Source organism: Camelus bactrianus, chromosome 4, assembly GCF_048773025.1.
Source record: "Camelus bactrianus isolate YW-2024 breed Bactrian camel chromosome 4, ASM4877302v1, whole genome shotgun sequence".
In the NCBI taxonomy this organism is placed as follows: domain Eukaryota; kingdom Metazoa; phylum Chordata; class Mammalia; order Artiodactyla; family Camelidae; genus Camelus; species Camelus bactrianus.
The window spans coordinates 71,116,015-71,132,697 of record NC_133542.1 but is presented as its reverse complement, the minus strand read 5'-3'; the positions used below and the strand labels follow the sequence as shown (position 1 = coordinate 71,132,697).

The 16,683-nt window shown below is 54.8% G+C and overlaps 1 protein-coding gene across 17 annotated transcripts in view; it reads right to left on the bottom strand.

The window, feature by feature from the left end:
* Nucleotides 1–222: 222 nt before the first annotated feature.
* DNM1 (dynamin 1) overlaps nt 223–16,683 on the bottom strand; it is a 41,806-nt gene continuing 25,345 nt past the window's right edge. For 2 of the 17 annotated variants that reach the window (XM_074362310.1, XM_074362313.1), the window contains exons 12-23: nt 14,658–14,728; nt 14,418–14,469; nt 14,202–14,213; nt 12,067–12,180; nt 8,263–8,372; nt 7,456–7,567; nt 7,000–7,011; nt 6,455–6,625; nt 5,159–5,400; nt 4,577–4,792; nt 2,460–2,496; nt 733–1,550 (exon numbers count right to left, since the gene is read on the bottom strand). In XM_074362310.1, the coding sequence (XP_074218411.1) occupies nt 2,475–2,496; nt 4,577–4,792; nt 5,159–5,400; nt 6,455–6,625; nt 7,000–7,011; nt 7,456–7,567; nt 8,263–8,372; nt 12,067–12,180; nt 14,202–14,213; nt 14,418–14,469; nt 14,658–14,728 (1,134 nt within the window). In that variant the 3' untranslated portion in view covers nt 733–1,550; nt 2,460–2,474. Of the gene's footprint in view, nt 1,551–2,459; nt 2,497–3,156; nt 3,159–4,576; nt 4,793–5,158; nt 5,401–6,454; nt 6,626–6,999; nt 7,012–7,455; nt 7,568–8,262; nt 8,373–12,066; nt 12,181–14,201; nt 14,214–14,417; nt 14,470–14,657; nt 14,729–16,683 lie in introns of all 17 variants that reach the window. The other 15 variants (XM_074362308.1, XM_074362309.1, XM_074362302.1 and 12 more) reach the window with 12 other exon arrangements.

Below are 16,683 nucleotides of genomic sequence, written 5' to 3'. Positions count from 1 at the left end.
TGGTTCCCGTTCCCCCTCGTGGCCAGAGCAGGGTTCACAGGATGAGGATCAGCTGACTCCATGTGCTCTCCCAGTAGGCCTCAGAAAGGACGGGGCTTTTTTTCCACCACATCTTACAGCACCCTAGCGATCCTGGGTCCTTCCCCACCCCTCACTCCAATGTTAAAACTTTACCTCCCCACTGAGAGCCACAGAGAACACAAGCCAGCAGAGGACACGCTGTTCCTCATCGTCCAGAAATGGGTTTTATTGTCAGCCAAGAGACAGCAAAACTGGTAGCAGTCAGAGAACCACACAGCTGCCAGTACAGCACCCCCGTGCTCGAGGGGGCGAGGGTCGGGAGCGTGGCAGGGGGGGCTGGCTGTCCACAGGCCAGGCATGACAGGGAGGCTCACTGGAGGTGGCACACTTTGAAGGGGATGTTAGGGTGACAGCGTTCCATTCTAGTTGGGCCACGAGACTCCTCAAGGACAGCATGGTGACTGATTCCCAACACTAGAGACGAGGCTGTAGTAGCCGTGTGTGTGTGTGTGTGTGTGTGTGTGTGTGTGTGTGTGTGTGTGTGTGTGTGTATGTATGTGTGTCTATATATATATATGTGAATATTTATAGATATTTATAGAAAGGGGCAGGAGCAATACCACAGAGGGGCACAAGCTTCACCAACATCACGCCTGGAAGTGTCAGCTCACCACTACAACAAAGTCACAGATGAAGGGGGAGGCTTTGGGGCTGGGTAGCCACTGTCAAGTCACAGAACAGCCGTCCAGGCAGGCTTGGAAAGGGAGGTCTCCGAGGAATAGGAGGGATCTGGTTAGAGGTCGAAGGGGGGCCTGGGGCTCTCAGGACGGGATGGACTTGCCTGACCCGATCGGCTGGCAGTTGGAGAGGAAGCAAAGAGAACGAGAGAGAGAAAAGGGGGAGAGAGCTGGTAAGGCGAGGGCAGCCAAGCCCGGCATGGGGGGAGGGGAGGGCAAGGCCAGAAGACGCAGGTGAGGGTATGGGCAAGGGTTCTGGAGTAGAGGAGAGAAACGAGAGAGGGAAGGTGGAAGGGAGGAGCTGGAGATGGGGGGGGGGCAGAGCTCCATGGGGGGTCTGCAGTAAAGGCTGGGGCAGCCCTGCCCCCCTGCCACACACGCTCATCTCACACACCACCAGGCAGTGCACCCACAGCACCAGACATGTGCTTGGACCCCTCTGGCTTCCCTCTGGTCCCTCTGGCCCCCATCTCTTTCAACCCACTGGCCCAGGGCCACCCCTAGCCTCAGGGAGCATGGGGCTGTGAGCCCCATGCAACAGCCACCAGGCCTGATGGAGAAAGACAGGAGGAAGAACACTGAACCAAGAGGGCAAAGCTAAAAGGATGGCTGGAGGGAGCACTAGAGGCCCCTCTGGGTGGACAGAAAGCCCAGGAGTCCTTTGAAGGGACCCTGGGGAGGCATGGAGGGCAGGCAGCTGGATGCCAGTGGCCACAGGCTTATAAGTCTAAGAGGGGAGCCTCAGGTGGTCGGGGGACCGCAGGTCGCGTAGGTGAGGCTGGGCCCTTCCTGCTGGGGAAAAGCAGAAGAGCAAGAGTCAGCGCAGGTGTGGACTGGCAGGTGGGTTTGCTGGGTGAGTTTGGGGCCCAGCTGGGGCGGAACTCAGAGAAGCTGACTTGCTCAGGTCAGCAGACACTGTCATCCCCTTGGCTGAAAAGTGTAGTCATCCCTAGGAGCAACAGGCCAGGTCCATGAGCCCGTGGGCTGGCTATGGTACTTCACCTAGGGCCAAGGACGCTGCCTTCAGTCGTGTACCAGCAGGCGTGACAATACCAAGGAGGCAGGGGAAGGGGCTGCGTGATCAGCCTGGCCTCTGAGGTGTGCTCTGGGCTTATGGTATAGATGGGAAACTCAGGCTTCCTGAAATCATCAACCAACTAGAGCCTTCACCCCAAATCACTGCTCAATTGCTGACACGATAAAGGAGGTGGGATTCTGTCCTCCTCTCCCCTATCATGGATTCAGTTTCCAGAACTCCCAGCAGCACAGCTCAGATGGGGGAATGAGTGTGGCACCCTAGGGTGAGGTTCCAAGGCCTCTGGCTGCCTGAGTCCAGCCCTCAACATAACCTCCGTCAAGCTCTCTGCCCCTAACATCATGAACCATGAGCTCTCTGCTCTCTGACAGCTCTGGAGAGCACCCAGCTCCACCAGCTTGGGCATGGAACCTGTCCCAAGACCTCCCCAGGCCTAGCCACGGAGGGCTTGGGCAGTGGCACTGAGTCCCGAGGCTTGCTGAGAAGGGAGGTGAGAGAGCCAGCTGGCAGCAAGGACAGAAAGAGGAAAGAATAAGTCTGGAGCTGCAGAAAGGAGAGGGAGGAGGGCCTGCCTCTGAGGTCCCAGGTGCGCCCTGCAATGTGGAGCTGGTGCGGCAGGGGATAGACACACCGTTCATGCAGCAGGCGGAGAGGCCTGTACCTACCGTGGCTGACGCTCCTCAGGGGTCACTGATAGTGATTCTGAAAGACAGCACGAAATCAACATGGCAGTTCACACGCACGGACGGGGCAGGCCTGGGGGTTGGGGACACGCACACGCACACGCCCGGGCGTGCACACACATGCAGTGAGGCCCCTCGGCCCCGCATGCACACGCTGACACATATGCCCACAAACAACACGCATACGCCTCCCCCACCCCCACCACTGCCCAGCACCCTCACTGGCCGGCACGTGCAGCATGGATCTGGGGCATGCAGCCACTTGGCACACTGAAGCACACGCATGGGCGGAGTCACAACACAGAAGCTCGCCCGCATACAGGAGGCATTTGCACCAGCTCCCTGCACACTCGTGCCTGGCGTGCTCAGAGGGCCACTTGCATTGTTCCAGAAGGGACAGGTCTTGCTTTCTTAGGATCCAGCTCTCATGTCTCTGCCCAAGAGCCTTCCATGGCTCCCTACTGCCCACAGCATTGAGTCCCTCTTCTGTGGACTTTAAAGAATCTTTTCTTATTCTATCTGCACTCTGCTCTGGCCAGCAGCTCTCAGTACATCCCACACTAAACCTTTGCCCACCTGCTGTTCCTTACCCAAACGCCCTCCTGACTCCACCAACTGAGCCTTATCTCCATCAGCCCCAGACCTCACTGAATTCAAGTTGCCTTGAAGCTCCCCAGACTGCTCTCTCCTCTGAGGCAGGGCCATGTATTGCCAGAGGTTTCCCATGTGTCAGCCAAACTGGAGTCAGAGCAGGTACCAAATCTTACAGTTCTCTTCTTACACTTCAGCACAGGCCTGGGCATGTCAAATACCCTTAGGAATCTGAACTCGTGTTGGAAGTTAGCAAAGAACTCCTATAGCCACACTTGCACTTAATGTGACATCCCTATAGCCACCCTCTCCCTGATCCCCACACCAACTCTGGGAGAAAGGCAGAATGTTAAATATCATTTGGTAGAAGGGAAACTGGGATCCTGGAAGGGAAAGTGACTTGCCTAAAGGCCCACTCCAGCCCAGTGCTCCTGACCAACACCGTGCTGCCTGAGTTACCCCATCTGCCTTGGCCATCAGATCACCATAGAGTAAGTCCCATCTCTGTTTCATTTTAGGTTCATAGAGGCTAGGCCCATGGCCCTACTCTCCAGCCATCGGGAAACACAAATGGATGCTATTGGTCTGATGTGTTCTTCCTCAGAGAACATGGCCAGTGGAAACAGGACAGACTGAGTTAGATATCAGAGTGAGCTTCCTTGAAAGAAGGTCATGAATCAAGAAGGGATGAAGTAGAATCTTTTTCTCTGGAAATCTCTGGAAATGGGGCAGCCTTCACACACTCCTGTCCCAACACCCACCATGCTGGTCCAAGCCAGGTAGGGCCAGAGGCAAGGAGAAGGAAGAAAACCATCAGGGTGTCCCAGGGCTCCCAGACCCCTGTCCCAGCTGCTCCATGTCCTATCCCATGCCTGGGTGCCATTCTTACACTCTCACACCTGTGTGCACGCCCACACACACATCACACACCTTGCTGGTCACACAGTCACAGCCTGGCCTCTGTTCCTGTGGGCCAGAGGCCAGACAACACCTTCAGACAGGTCCAAAGAGTCAGGACTGGGAAGTGGGGGCATCAGGGTAGCCCTGAGTGTAAGTAAACAAAATCTACACATCTGGAGCGGATTTGGGTTCAGATCCTCAAACCTGAGGTAGGCTCACTAGAGGCTGGGAGACAGACGTAGAGGATGGAAGGAAGAATGGAGGAGGGCGGCTAGAAGGGGAAAAGACAAGGGATGCAATGTGTGCAAGAGAGAGAGTGAAAAAGGAGGGAAGCGCCATGCAAGTGCTGGAAAGAAGGGGGCAGGTGGGATGAACCCCACGGCCCCCTACCCAGAAACGACCACCTGCGGGACTCAGCGCTCCCTGGGGAGCAGGCTCTGCCAGCCCTCGGCCACACCCTCTGTGGCTCTGGCACCCAAGTTCCGAGTAACTTGGATGGAGAGGGCGGTCTCTGAATGACTAGGGCCGATACTCCAAAATCCGGCCCCATCTCCCTCCCGGCCACGCCTGCCCGGCGGTCTCTGCCGCCGCTTTCAGCCCCTACTCACCTGGGGACCCCGGGCGGGGCGCGGTTGGGGCGCGAGGGCACCTGGGGGGGAGGACCGAAGGGGTCAGGGGAAGCCCCCGGCCTTGAGGGCACGGGGGGCGCCCCCCCCAGGGCGGACCCAGCAGGCGGAGGCCCAGGAGCAGGGCCCCGCGACCCGGGCCGGGCTGGGGGCACGGCGGGGGCTCGGCGCTGCGGCGTGGGGCTGGACGTGGGTGACCTAAGGGCGACCGGAAGAGAAGGACGAGAGAGGGAGATGAGCGGCTCCGCCCCACCCCGAGGCCTCGCCCCCAGCCGAGTGCCGACCACGCCCATGCACGCAAGCTCCGCCCCACCGCGCCCCAGGTTTTCGCAGGAGTTTAAGCCCGCCCCCAGAAGCTCCAACGTTCCGGCTCCACCCAGCCCCGCAGCCAGCGCTCCACGGCAAGCCCCGCCCCGCGACAAGCCCCGCCCCTCTCTAAGCTCCGCCCCTCGCTCCAGGTGGGAGCCGCCCCGGTGACGCGGGCGCGCCACTGCCCGGTCCCGGCCCTCCTCCCGCGGGCCCCGGGCTGGGGGGCTTTGGGGCCGTGGGAGCCGGCCCTGGTACCTGCGTCCGGCCGGTACGCTCTGCACCTGCAGCCAAGAGTCGTCCACGGGCGGGGGCATGGGCGTGCTGACAGTGGTCGTGTTGATGTCGCCGATGATGCTGAGTGCCTCCTTCAGTGCGTGGTACATGCGCAGCATCTCGTCGCGCCGCTGCGCCTGCTCGGCCGACTCCTCCATCAGTGTGTTCTGGTCCCCACACGAGTACAGGTTGGCCAGCAGTTCCGAGAAGATGAATTCCTTGGTCTGCAGGCGGGCAGAAAGGAGAGGGCTGGTATCTGATGCCTGTACCAATTTGCCAGCCTGGCCGGGTCCTACTAGGACTGGGAACTCGGGGATGGGGATCTGCCACCGCCTAAACTCGGAGATCTCACTCGCTCCCACGCCTCCCCTCTTGCCCTTTCTCAGATGGTCCAGAGAAGAAAGGTGAACTGTTCAAGGTCACAGATTTGGAAGGACACTCAGGGCCTATCATGCAACCAGGACACCTGGTTACTCAGCTTTTTTGTCTGTTTGTAAAATGGGGGTAGTTAGCCCTTTCCAAGGACTTTGCTCCATTGGACCAAAATAAGGAAGGCAACAGTTTAAAATTTTCTGAGCCCTAGAGTAACAGGTGTGAATGTGTTCCTGAACTGAGTGAAATGTGAGTCTCTGTGTGGAGGGGGCGGGGTATGTTCTTAAAATCCCCAGATGTTACCTGGCCTAGGCTCTGGAACATTCATGGTGAGATGCTGAGGTTTTTTAATGCCATAGGCCTGTGTCTCATTTATTCATTATTTACATAACATTGAGCATCTACCACATGCCAGGCACTGTGTTTTTATGCACTTTATATTCATTTAATCCTCAATTCTATTTTTGTCCATATTTTACATATAAGAAAACAGAGGCTCAGAGAGGGTAGTTCATTTGCTCAGTCACACAGGGAATTTATGACAAAGTTAGGATTCCAGCACAATTCTATTTCCCCTTGGGCCATGTTTTTTCAATAAGCCACAGGTGGAAGTTGTTCTGTGAGGGGTGTAATTCAAAACATGATTTGGGAGTTCTTTAAAAAGGCAGATTTCTAGCCTCTTCTGAAAAACATTTAAGCATGTTTGGAACAACTTGGGCATGTGAATCGACAAAATAACATACAAAGCTCACATTGTATTTCTACTGGATAGCTCTGGTGTGAACCCGTGCCTCCCTCCCCAGACCTGTCTCAAGGGGCTAGCCTGTGCCCACCCCAGGCTAATCTCGCTACCCACCTCTCTGGTCCCACAAGAGCACCCGCCCCACCACGTGGTGGTGCACCCACATTGTTGATCATGAGGTGCATGATGGTCTTAGGCATGAGATCCCGCACAGTCTTGTTGACGATGGCCATGTATGAGTCCACCAAGTTCCGGATGGTCTCCACCTGCCGCTCCAGCTGTGGGTCCATGGAGTGCATGAAGTTGTCTGAGCCGTTCTCCTCGGTCTCACTGGCCTGCCATTAAGAACGAAGGGCATCAGGGTGGCTGGGCCCTCAAAGTCAGGTATCAGGCATCCCCAGGGTTCCAGCCCATTCAAGGGTGCCTTGAACACTGAGGCACAGAGAGAAGCAACTGGCCTTAATACAAAGATACCAGCTCCCCTGTAGCTCTGGGTCTCTGGGCTCTGCCCACCCCAGTGCCTCTCAGGATCCCAGACCTTCATTCAGCCTGATCTTGGCTCTGACTCTAGTGCCTAGAATTCTCCTTAGTTTTCCCAATCCACAAATTAGGAAAGGATATCTCCAAGGTCCCTTCCTGATTCTAAAGACCTAGCCAGATCTGGCGCCAGCCAGGTGCCTGGCAGAAGGTGAGGGAAGGGCGCACTCACTTTCTCTTTGTCCTGAGAGGGCCACACCAAAGCCATAGAGGTCACCACACCAGCATTGCCACCGCCACCGCCACCAGCGAGCCCAGCCGAAGTAGACACACACAGAGGAAAATAGGAGAGACTGAGTGAACCCAGGGCACAGCACCCAACTATAAGGTAACTCTAGACATTGTCACAGTGAAAGAGGGGAGAAAAGTGAAGGCAGTCACAAGAAACCACCATCATATGAAAGGGATGCCAGAAATGCCATCTGTGGCAGAGAAAGGGTCAGGTAAAACTGCACTGGAGAAGGGAGGAAGCTTAACTCTGATCCCACTCCAGGAAAGGTAGGGGGAGGATCCCTGCTATTTCTGAGCCCAAAAAGAGCTTGAAAATATGAAATGACTTGGCATCACTAAGGATGGCCCCCAGGACCCCCTATTTTAAGCATCTTTCCCCTACTCCCTTGCCACTCACCCCAACACGCTCAGGGTACACGCCAGCCCTCAGGAAGGAGGCCTTCCAGCTATCCACCTCCTCCTGTGTCTCACAGGCCAGTTCCAGCTGCCGATAATCCTTGTAGACATTCCTGCAAGATGAGGCAGATAGTGAGGGGAGATGGGGCATGTGTGGACCAGGGTCATCATGCCTGGGGGGCCAGTCCTGGCTTTCTCATGTCCCAGCTGTGGCAAGTCGCTTCCTCTCTCCAAGCCTCAGTTTTCCCACCTGGAAGATGGGTTAATTATAATTCCTACCTCCTAGGGTCATTGTGAGGATTCAGGGAAATGAGCAGTGAAATGCTCTATTAGAAAGGGATTGGGCCCTTATAAAAGGGGTACCCATGACAATCCAGTCCCTAGCTGGGAGCTCAGCCCCCACTGGCCCCCTCCCAGGCTTTCCCCTGATGGCAGCTATATTGACCCCTCATCTCCAAGTAGGAGAAAGTCCACAAGAGTCAGCCCTGGGTTGGGAGGTGTACTGCCACTGGCCCCTCTGGACACTGAACAACAGGAGAAGGGGACCAGTATCTCATACAGGGCAGGTGCTAACCAAGAGATTGTAGAAGGACAGGAGGGAAGGAGGGAAGGAGGCAGGGAGGGGGAGGGGGAAGGGAGAGGGGCAGAGGAAAGGGAGATCTTGACATGAAGTCTAGTACAGAGTAGAAACTCAACAAATATTTGACGAATGCATGACTTGCTGCAGGGCTTGGGGCAGGTCCCTGTCCCTTCTGGATCTGTGGGCCCATCTCTACTCCCCACGGCCCTGGTGGGGGCCGGCAACCACCTCTGCTCCGTGTTGAAGAGGGCAAAGATGTGCTTGCTCGACATGAAGCCCTTCTCCACGTCCCGCAGCTTCAAGTTGTCCACGGACAGCATGTATTTCTTCTCCTTCTCCTGTGGGGAGAGGTCAGAGTGATGGGTGAGGTTGGCATTGTTCTCTGCCACGCACAGGTGCTGTCTGATGAAAGCCTGGCCATGGAGCCCTGGGCCTGCCGGGCGCCTCGGCTCCTGTCGGCACTCAAGGTATTCCCACAATCTCTGCATCCATGCCAGAGCCTAGGAGCCCGGGGAGGCTGCAAAGCTCAGCCTGGCTCCCACATCCCGCCCAAGCAAACCCTGGATGCAAGCCAGGGACCCCGCACTCAGCCTCCCTCGCCCCTGGCCTGGCTGACGGGGCCTGCTTTGGATAAGCCTCTGACTTCATTTCCTGACTGGAGAGACAGGGAAGGGGGGCCACCCAGTCCAGCAGCTTCAAAGGGCTGGCTCAGCCCACTCCCCACAGCCGCCCATGTGTTAGCAATCAGGCACACAGCACAAGCCTGGAGATGGTGAGTCTGTGTGTGCAACGTGTGTGGTTGTGTGTTTGTGCAAACACGTACATGCCTAAGCCTGTGTCCTCTCACCATTGTGTGTGCGCCCATGTGTTCCTGCGTGTGCACAAGTATGCCTGAGGAGGTGCCAGCCTGGCTGTGTGTGCGTGTGAGCATCTTTGTATGTCTACACACTTATGCAAGTGTATGTGGCGATTGTAAATGTCTATGTTTGCACGAATGTGCCTTTTGGACACGTGCTGTGGGTGCACATATTTACGTGCATATAGTTTGCATAATAGGCTGAATATGTTTGGTTTATCTGTATCATCTGGGAGGGGTTATGTGTATCTGTGGATAGGCGGGGGAGGGCCAGACCTACATGCACATGTGTGTACGCCTGGTGTGGGCCGACATGCGCCTGTAGCCTGCACTGTCCAAGGGAAGAAGCTCAGGGATCTTTGGAAGAGGCACCCCAGGATGGGGCTCTGGGAGGGGGGGGTGTGTTTCTGCTGCCTGTACCCCACTAGCCCAACAAACACGACAGGGCCCATGCCCGGGGGGCGGGGTGGGGGAGGTCTGTGTGGGTGTCGGAGGACTCAGAGCTTGGACATAAGCCTCGCCCAGGATTTCGGGTAGGGGGCTGGGTTGAGGAGGACCCTGCTCCTTGCCCTGGCGTCATCCTGCCCACCTCCCTCTGTCCCCCACACCCGCCTGGCCCGTCCAGCCACATAAAGCCCTCTTTATGCCAGGCGGGTGGCCGGGAGCCCCAGAGGGCGGCTGGGGGAGGAGAGGAGGAAGTTGCACACGCGGCTAGGGAACATCTGGAAGCATTCGAGGGAGGCCCCGCCGCCACCCGCCCTGCGCTCTGGGGTTGGACACTAGGTAGGAGCAGCCTCCTTCTTCCTGCCGGCCGGCCCCCTCCCCAGGCCCCTCCTTCCCAGCCACAGCTCCGGCTCACCCCTGCCACGTCAAAGGAGGCAGAAGGGGATCAGAGCAGAGAGGGGACCCCGGGCTGGCTGGGCTGGGCTGGGGGCCTCGCATCTCCAGGACATGGGGCTGAAGCTCTTGCCCGCCGAACAGACACTGCTGCCTGGATGGATCAGAGGACACCTCCACTCCGTCTACCCAGTGTTTAGACTATCTGTTCAGGACTCCCAAATTGTACAGTAGTCTGCACATTGGTTAGGCTGGGCTGGGTTAGACCCTCGGCGCCGCCGCTGGAGAGCTGGACTGACCCCCACTCGCCATCCCAGAACCGGAGCCTGGAGCGGGGACAGGGGGCTGGGGGGGGGCAAAGGGTGGGCTGGGAGGTGGCACAGAGGGATGGGGGTGCCACCCTGCTGTGGGACAGGGTGGGGGTGCTGATGGGTGGTGGAGGAAGACTGAGAAGATGGGGGGGTCAGAGAGGGCTGGGGATGTGGGCGGCCGCCTCGCTGCCCAGAGAGCCACCCAAGTCCCAAAGACCAGATGGCTGGTGGATGGGTGGAGAAGGGAGACAGATCACCCTCCCCCGAGCCTGGACCACCTCCATCTCCCCAGCTGTTTTAGTGCAAAACATCCATTCACTTCCAACACATATATGCAACCTCACCTCAGCATGAACACCCTTGCAACTCAGGAGCATACATTTCCACATTCAGACTTCAAATCACACATCCATGTCCCGAGCACACACACATCACAAGTGCATGCACACACACACCCACTTACAATGGAACACTGGCCCTCTCCCATCCTTACACCCCCAATACAATACATATTCTCAAATATTCCACATGAGGCCCCTCCCTCCTCAAGCCCACTCACCACACACACACACCTACACAAACACACCAAACACAGGCACACACACTAGAGTCAGGCACACATGGTCTGCCCCCACACACATGCAGACCCACATATACCAAACAAGCCCAGAGGCTTATCCCCCAAACCCTCTCCTATAAAACACCCACATACCATGTCCACAAGTCTCATACATCCCCTCTTCCCAGCACTCACTGCCCACACCTACTCCCACACCCAACATACACTCAGCGCCGACTTCCACACATGACTCAACTCAAAGGTACACACAAAGCTTAGAAAAGAAGCCCCCCAAACACAAGGATGGGGGCCCCTCTCAAATATTCTCCCTCCTCCCCACCAGAGTAGCCAGTCGCTGGCCCACAGCCCCAGGTCACACTGTCCGCTGGCCCTGTGTAAGGAATCTCAACACTGGAGCATCAGGAGTTGTGGGGCCAGCAGTTGGCACCCCTGGTCAGTGCGCTCATCTAGGGAGCCTGCCTGGGCGGCAGAGCAAGAAGCAACCCCCACACCCCAGCGCCACCTCACACCCCACCCCTTCCAGGGGCCCCTGTGCTCTGGGAGAGGCCAGGGTTGGGGTAATGAGGTCCAGATGGCTTGGCGCCCCTGACAGTGATGACAGAGGGCCCCGCCCAAGGTGGGGAGGGGGCCCTGCGTGGGGCGACTTGGAGGGGGCAGGGATCAAGGAGGGGGCCTGGAGACCAAAATCACAGGCTATCACCCCAAGCTCCGCTGCCCTGTTGAGAGCACCCTCTTCTCCAACAGCCCCTTCATGAAGAAGGGGGTCCCTTCCCCCACTGCTTGGCCAGCTGGAGTTCATTACCACAAACCCCCCCACCCCCCACCAGCCCTCCCTGCTCTCTCTGGTCACCTCTGGAATCCAGATGTGGAAGCCAAACAGACATGTTCTTAAAGGAGACCAGCAGCAGGGGAGGGAGGTGGCCAGGGTTCCATGTGCCCTGGGGGGCAGGGAGGGGTTTGCCGTGGGGCCTCTGCGAGGCCTCATCACTCCTGGCCCTGCAGGCCGGAGGCGCCCTAGGCATCTCCCTCGGACTGCTGGGGTCCAGGGGACTGGGGTGCAGGGGTTAACAGGGTGTCTGGCAGCTGGACTCCTGTGTGTCATGGGTCTGTGGGGGCCATGGAGGAGGAGGCACGCCCTGGAGCAGGAAAACAGGAAGGCTGCAGAGTTGGCGGGGTCAGGGAGTGGGGCCCAGCACCCCTGCCCACCCTCTCCAGGGCACTCAGCCCCAAGCTCCCCAGCCCAGCCAAGCCATCTTCTCCATCCAGCCTGGAGGAGCCCCCAGGATTGCCTGCCTCTGGTCCTTACCTCCCACATCCATCCAAGGTCTTTGACGGGACTTTAAAATACCCCTGTTGAGTGGTCCAGTCCACTCCAAGGCCATGGTCCGGTCTGAGCCTGACTTTGGCCACCAGCCAAACCCCTTGATGACCAGCGGCCTTTTACTTACCTCATCATCCTTGTACCAGGACAGATTCTCAGCAGTCAGCACAAACCAATACTCCTTGGAGCCCCCCTTCATGATGCCGATATTGTTGATGGTCAGCCAGCCTTTCCGGATGACCTGGAGGGTGAGGGGGAAGGAGGTCAGTGGGCAGAGGCCAGGATTTCTGGGGAGGATGGGGTAGGCCAAGAGAGACACTCAGAAGCCCACCCCTCCCCCAGCTCTTGGAGGCCTGGCTGGGTCGATGGGGGTGGGGGCCAGACCTGCCCAGGTTTGAAACACAAGTGAACAGAGTGGACGACAAAGGAAGGCAGAGGTCAGCTCAGGAGAAAAAGCCTTCTCACAGTCAGAGCCATCCAAGAAGGGGACTGGTGGCTTTGGTAGGGGAAGAGCTCCCCACTGCTAAAATGTGTGCAAGCAGAGTTTAGGTGGCCAACTGGGCAAGACAACTCTGAGTATCTTTTCAGCTGAAGAGTCAATTTATTCAAAGACTTGTTTCTGACCTCAGGGACTTTGCACATGCTCCTGTTGACTCTGCCTAGAAAGCACTGCCTCCTGTTTGCTTGGCAAATCCTACTCATTCTTTGGGTATGGGCTCAGAAGTCACATTCTCAGGCAGGCTCTCTCTGGGCCCCCAGTATAAATTAGGACCCCTACTATAATCTTTTATCCCTCCCTTAAGCTTTCTTCTATGACGATGTCTGTAATTTTAAGTGTGTGTGTGTGTGTGTTAACCTGCTGATGTCAGCCTGTCTTGCTAAATTGTGGTTCTCTCCCTCACTGGTGTATCCTAGCATCTGGCAATGTGCTCACAGACAGTAAGTGATCAATAAATATTTGTGGCATGAATCCATGAATGCTAGGTAGTGGAGTTCTAAGAATCTTTGCTCCCAGGCCCCAGACAGCGGTAGGGTGGTAGGGAGTGGGGATGGGGGAAGGGGCTAAGCACAAATTCCCCAGACCTCTCTTCCCGGGAAAGCCCAGAGGAACAGGCAAAGTTACTTTTCACAGCAGGAAGCAGCTGTCCCTGGGACTGTCCTGAGCCAATAACAGGGACACAATAGCCAGGTGCCCCATGACCTCTCTCTCTCCTACCCTGTCCTGTTCTGAGGATCCCCTCAGTGTTTCGTTACAGTCTTTGGAATTGAGTCTGAATGTCACACCCTGGCCCTCCATCTCCCTGATCTGACCAACAGACCTCTCCACCCTGCTCCTGCCCTGACTTGCAGCCTTTGTCCTTCCTCAGCCACTCCAACCTGTGCCCCACTTCCTGCTCATCCAAAGCCCCCTTCCAGAGCCCTGGAACCAGGGACTTTCTGTTCCCCCAACTCCCACCTTGCCTGGGTCCTGACCACAAGCCCAGGCCTCCAGGGTTAGAGTCTGAATCCTGTCCAGGGACCAGCACAGTGTAGGCACCAGTGAGTGTTTGCTGGACCGAACTGTCCTGGGATACTGTATTCATTAACTCCTTCATTCTATTGAGCAGCTACTGTGTGCCAGGCACTGCCATGGGGGCTGAGGCTTTACTGGTGAACAAGACAGACCCTTGTAGAGTTCAGGAGAGAAACAAATATGATACTAGTAATCAAACAAACCCCTAGATTATCACAAAAAAAAATGACGGCCTCCAGAAAAGCTCAGACTCTATGGCTGGTGGTACAAGTAGGGTTGAGAAGTGATGTTTCAGCAGCTAGCTGAAGGACAGAGCAGGTGAGGAGGCACCTGTCTCTTGACATTTCATTCATCTCTTTATTCAACGTTCTGATAGAGATGCCAGCTTAAAAACATGTTTCTCATCCATCCAACCATCCATCCATCCAATCATCCAAAAGATATTTAAAGAGCACCTACTCAGTGCCAGCCCCCCGCCAGGCATTTTCACCCACCCCAACCCACATGGTCTACCTCTGGGTGAAGCTGATGCTTAGCACACGCACACTCATGGGGAGATTGGGGTGGGACTCTGCGTGTGGCTAAGCCTTGCCTCTGGCCCAAGAGCATGTGTGCACACCCATGTGCTGGTGTGCGCAAGCAGCTCAAGCCAAAAAGTACGCCCTCGTGACCCCTGCATATCCACACTACAAATGGGTCCCCTCCTCCCCAACACTACACAAACCAAGAACCCCAGTCCTGGTACTCACCAGAATCTCATCCTGCAAAGAGGTAACCATAGCAACCACGAGAAGCATCGGGAGAGAGGAGAGAGGGTTACTGAGGCAGAATGGGAGGCTTGTGGCTGGCATCTGACAGGCTCCCTGGCCCGTGCGGGACCCTTCCCCATGGGGGAGGGGCTCTTAGAGCTCGGCGTCCATCTGGTACCCTCCATCCCTCGGCCTGGGTCACTGGGGTTCACTCACCTGGTTCCCAGAAGCCTTCTTCTTGTTCATCTGGTTGCTCCTTTGCTGAGCACTAATGAGGAGAGAAAGAAAAGTCTCGAACTCCTCTCAAGAGGCCCAACTTCATTGCCACTGCTCAATGGGCACCAAACCCAGAGGCTTAACCCAGCAGACCTGGGTCCTACACACACACGTGCGCGCACACACACACGCACACACAGTCACAAGAGTTGTCACCTTCTCTGACCAGGAAGCACTCACTTGGCAAAGCCTATGAAGTCCTCATGGTTGGTATTCATGTAAGCCAGCTCAATATCGATGAGGAGCATGACCTTCAAGGATACACAGGTCAGCGGGCAAGTGGGAAAGATACCACAAAGTTTTAAAATGCATGAAAAGCTGGGAGAAGCATACTTGCAGCACATACAGAATCCATAGTAAGTAAATCTATAATCCATAATAAATGTATCCATAATAGTATCCATAATAAATAAAGAGTTCCTGTAAATCAATAAGTGAAAGAGAAGAAACACAGAATTGTCAAAGAACATGAATGGGTAATCCATGGAAGAAATGCATATAACTATGGATACCTCAAAAAAATGCTCCCTCTCATTAATAGAGAAATGTAAGTTAAAACAAGACCCTTTTTAACCTATCAAATTAACAATAAATACTAGTAATGACCAGTGTGGGCGCACTTGTGGGAAGACAAATTCTCTCATATACTCTTGGTGGAAGCGTAAATTAGTATCACCTTGATGGAGGGCAGTTTGGCAATATTTGACAACATTAAAATGCATATATTCACTTCTAGAACTATATCTCACAGAGAAGCTCAACAAGTCAGCGAAGATATATGTACCAGGGTGTTTAGTCTGGTGTGGTTTGTAGCAGAGAAAAACTGGGAACAAGCCAGTGGCCAGCAGAAGGTGAAATAGGTTATGGTATCCTCTAAACAACCCAGCACTTTACAGCTGTTCAAAAGAATAAGGATGATTTCTAGGTTCTGGCAAGGGAAAAAGTCCTTTGCAAATAAGAGTGATGGAATTTGTAACTGAGTCGCTGCATGGGAGTGACATTCTTGACATACACTGTCGGGTTCAGACCCAGGCCCTGCTGCTTCCTGTGAGCCTGTCCTCACTGAGCCTAAAGTTCCACAAATGAAGTGTTTCTGCCTCCTGGGAGTGGGGAAGACACAATGAGACAAGGAAGGTCAGGTGTCTGACATGTAATGGGTGCTCAACAGATGTTAGCTACCATTATCTTTAGAGAAAAAGGCAAGACACACAGCAGGATTGTGTTTCCTTAGGACTTAGAGGTAATCTGGAATCTATATGTGCCTGGGAAAAAAGTCTGGAAGGGGACATACCAAACTTTTAATAATGGTTATTCTGTGGGAGACTGGGGGCAGGGGAGAGAGAATGGAGGAACATTTACTTGTAATTTAATGACTTCCACATTGAATATTTTGTTGAGTATGTATCACTTTTGTAATTAAAAAGAAACCAATGAGGATTTAAAAACACAACCTCAGCAAGAAAAATATGAGTGACTGGGGACAGCACCATTGTGGAGAAAGGGTGTATGAGGATGGAGGCTGGGAATTGGGAGCCAGAGGTAAATATAGACAGAAGGATGACAGGGAGATGGACAAGGAAAGAGGAACTGCCTGTGAGCTCTGTGAGTGTGTGCAGACATGAGGGAGCCTGCTCACCTCTGCTCTGCCCAGCTCAGAGGCAGCATTCAGTGACTATGTTGTGATTGAATGAATGAATGAGTATTTGATAAATAACTATCAGGAAGCGGGTGCACACAAGGGGTGTCTGGTGACCCAGAAAAACAGCAAATAAAAAGGCCCAAAGAGAGATGACCAGAGGATAGACTGCCAGAAAGCTGAGAAACAGATGGTGGGATTGTCAAATGCAGCAGCTGCTGTGGGAAACAGTATGGTCATGCCCCCCAAAATTAAACAGAATTGCTGTATGATCCAGCAATTCCATTTCTGGGAATATACCTCAAATAATTGAAAGCAAGGTCTCAACAAGATATTTTTGCATCCATATTCATAGCAGGATTATTCACAATAGCCAAAAGGGGGAAAATGGATAAATAAAATGTGGTATATCCATACAATGGAATATTACTCAGTCTGAAAAAGGAAAGAAATTCTGACACATGCTACAACATAGATGAACCTTGAGGACATTATGCTAAGTGAAGGAAGCCACATAACAAGCACTGTATACTTCCACTTACATGAGGTCCCTAGAGTTGTCAAATTCAT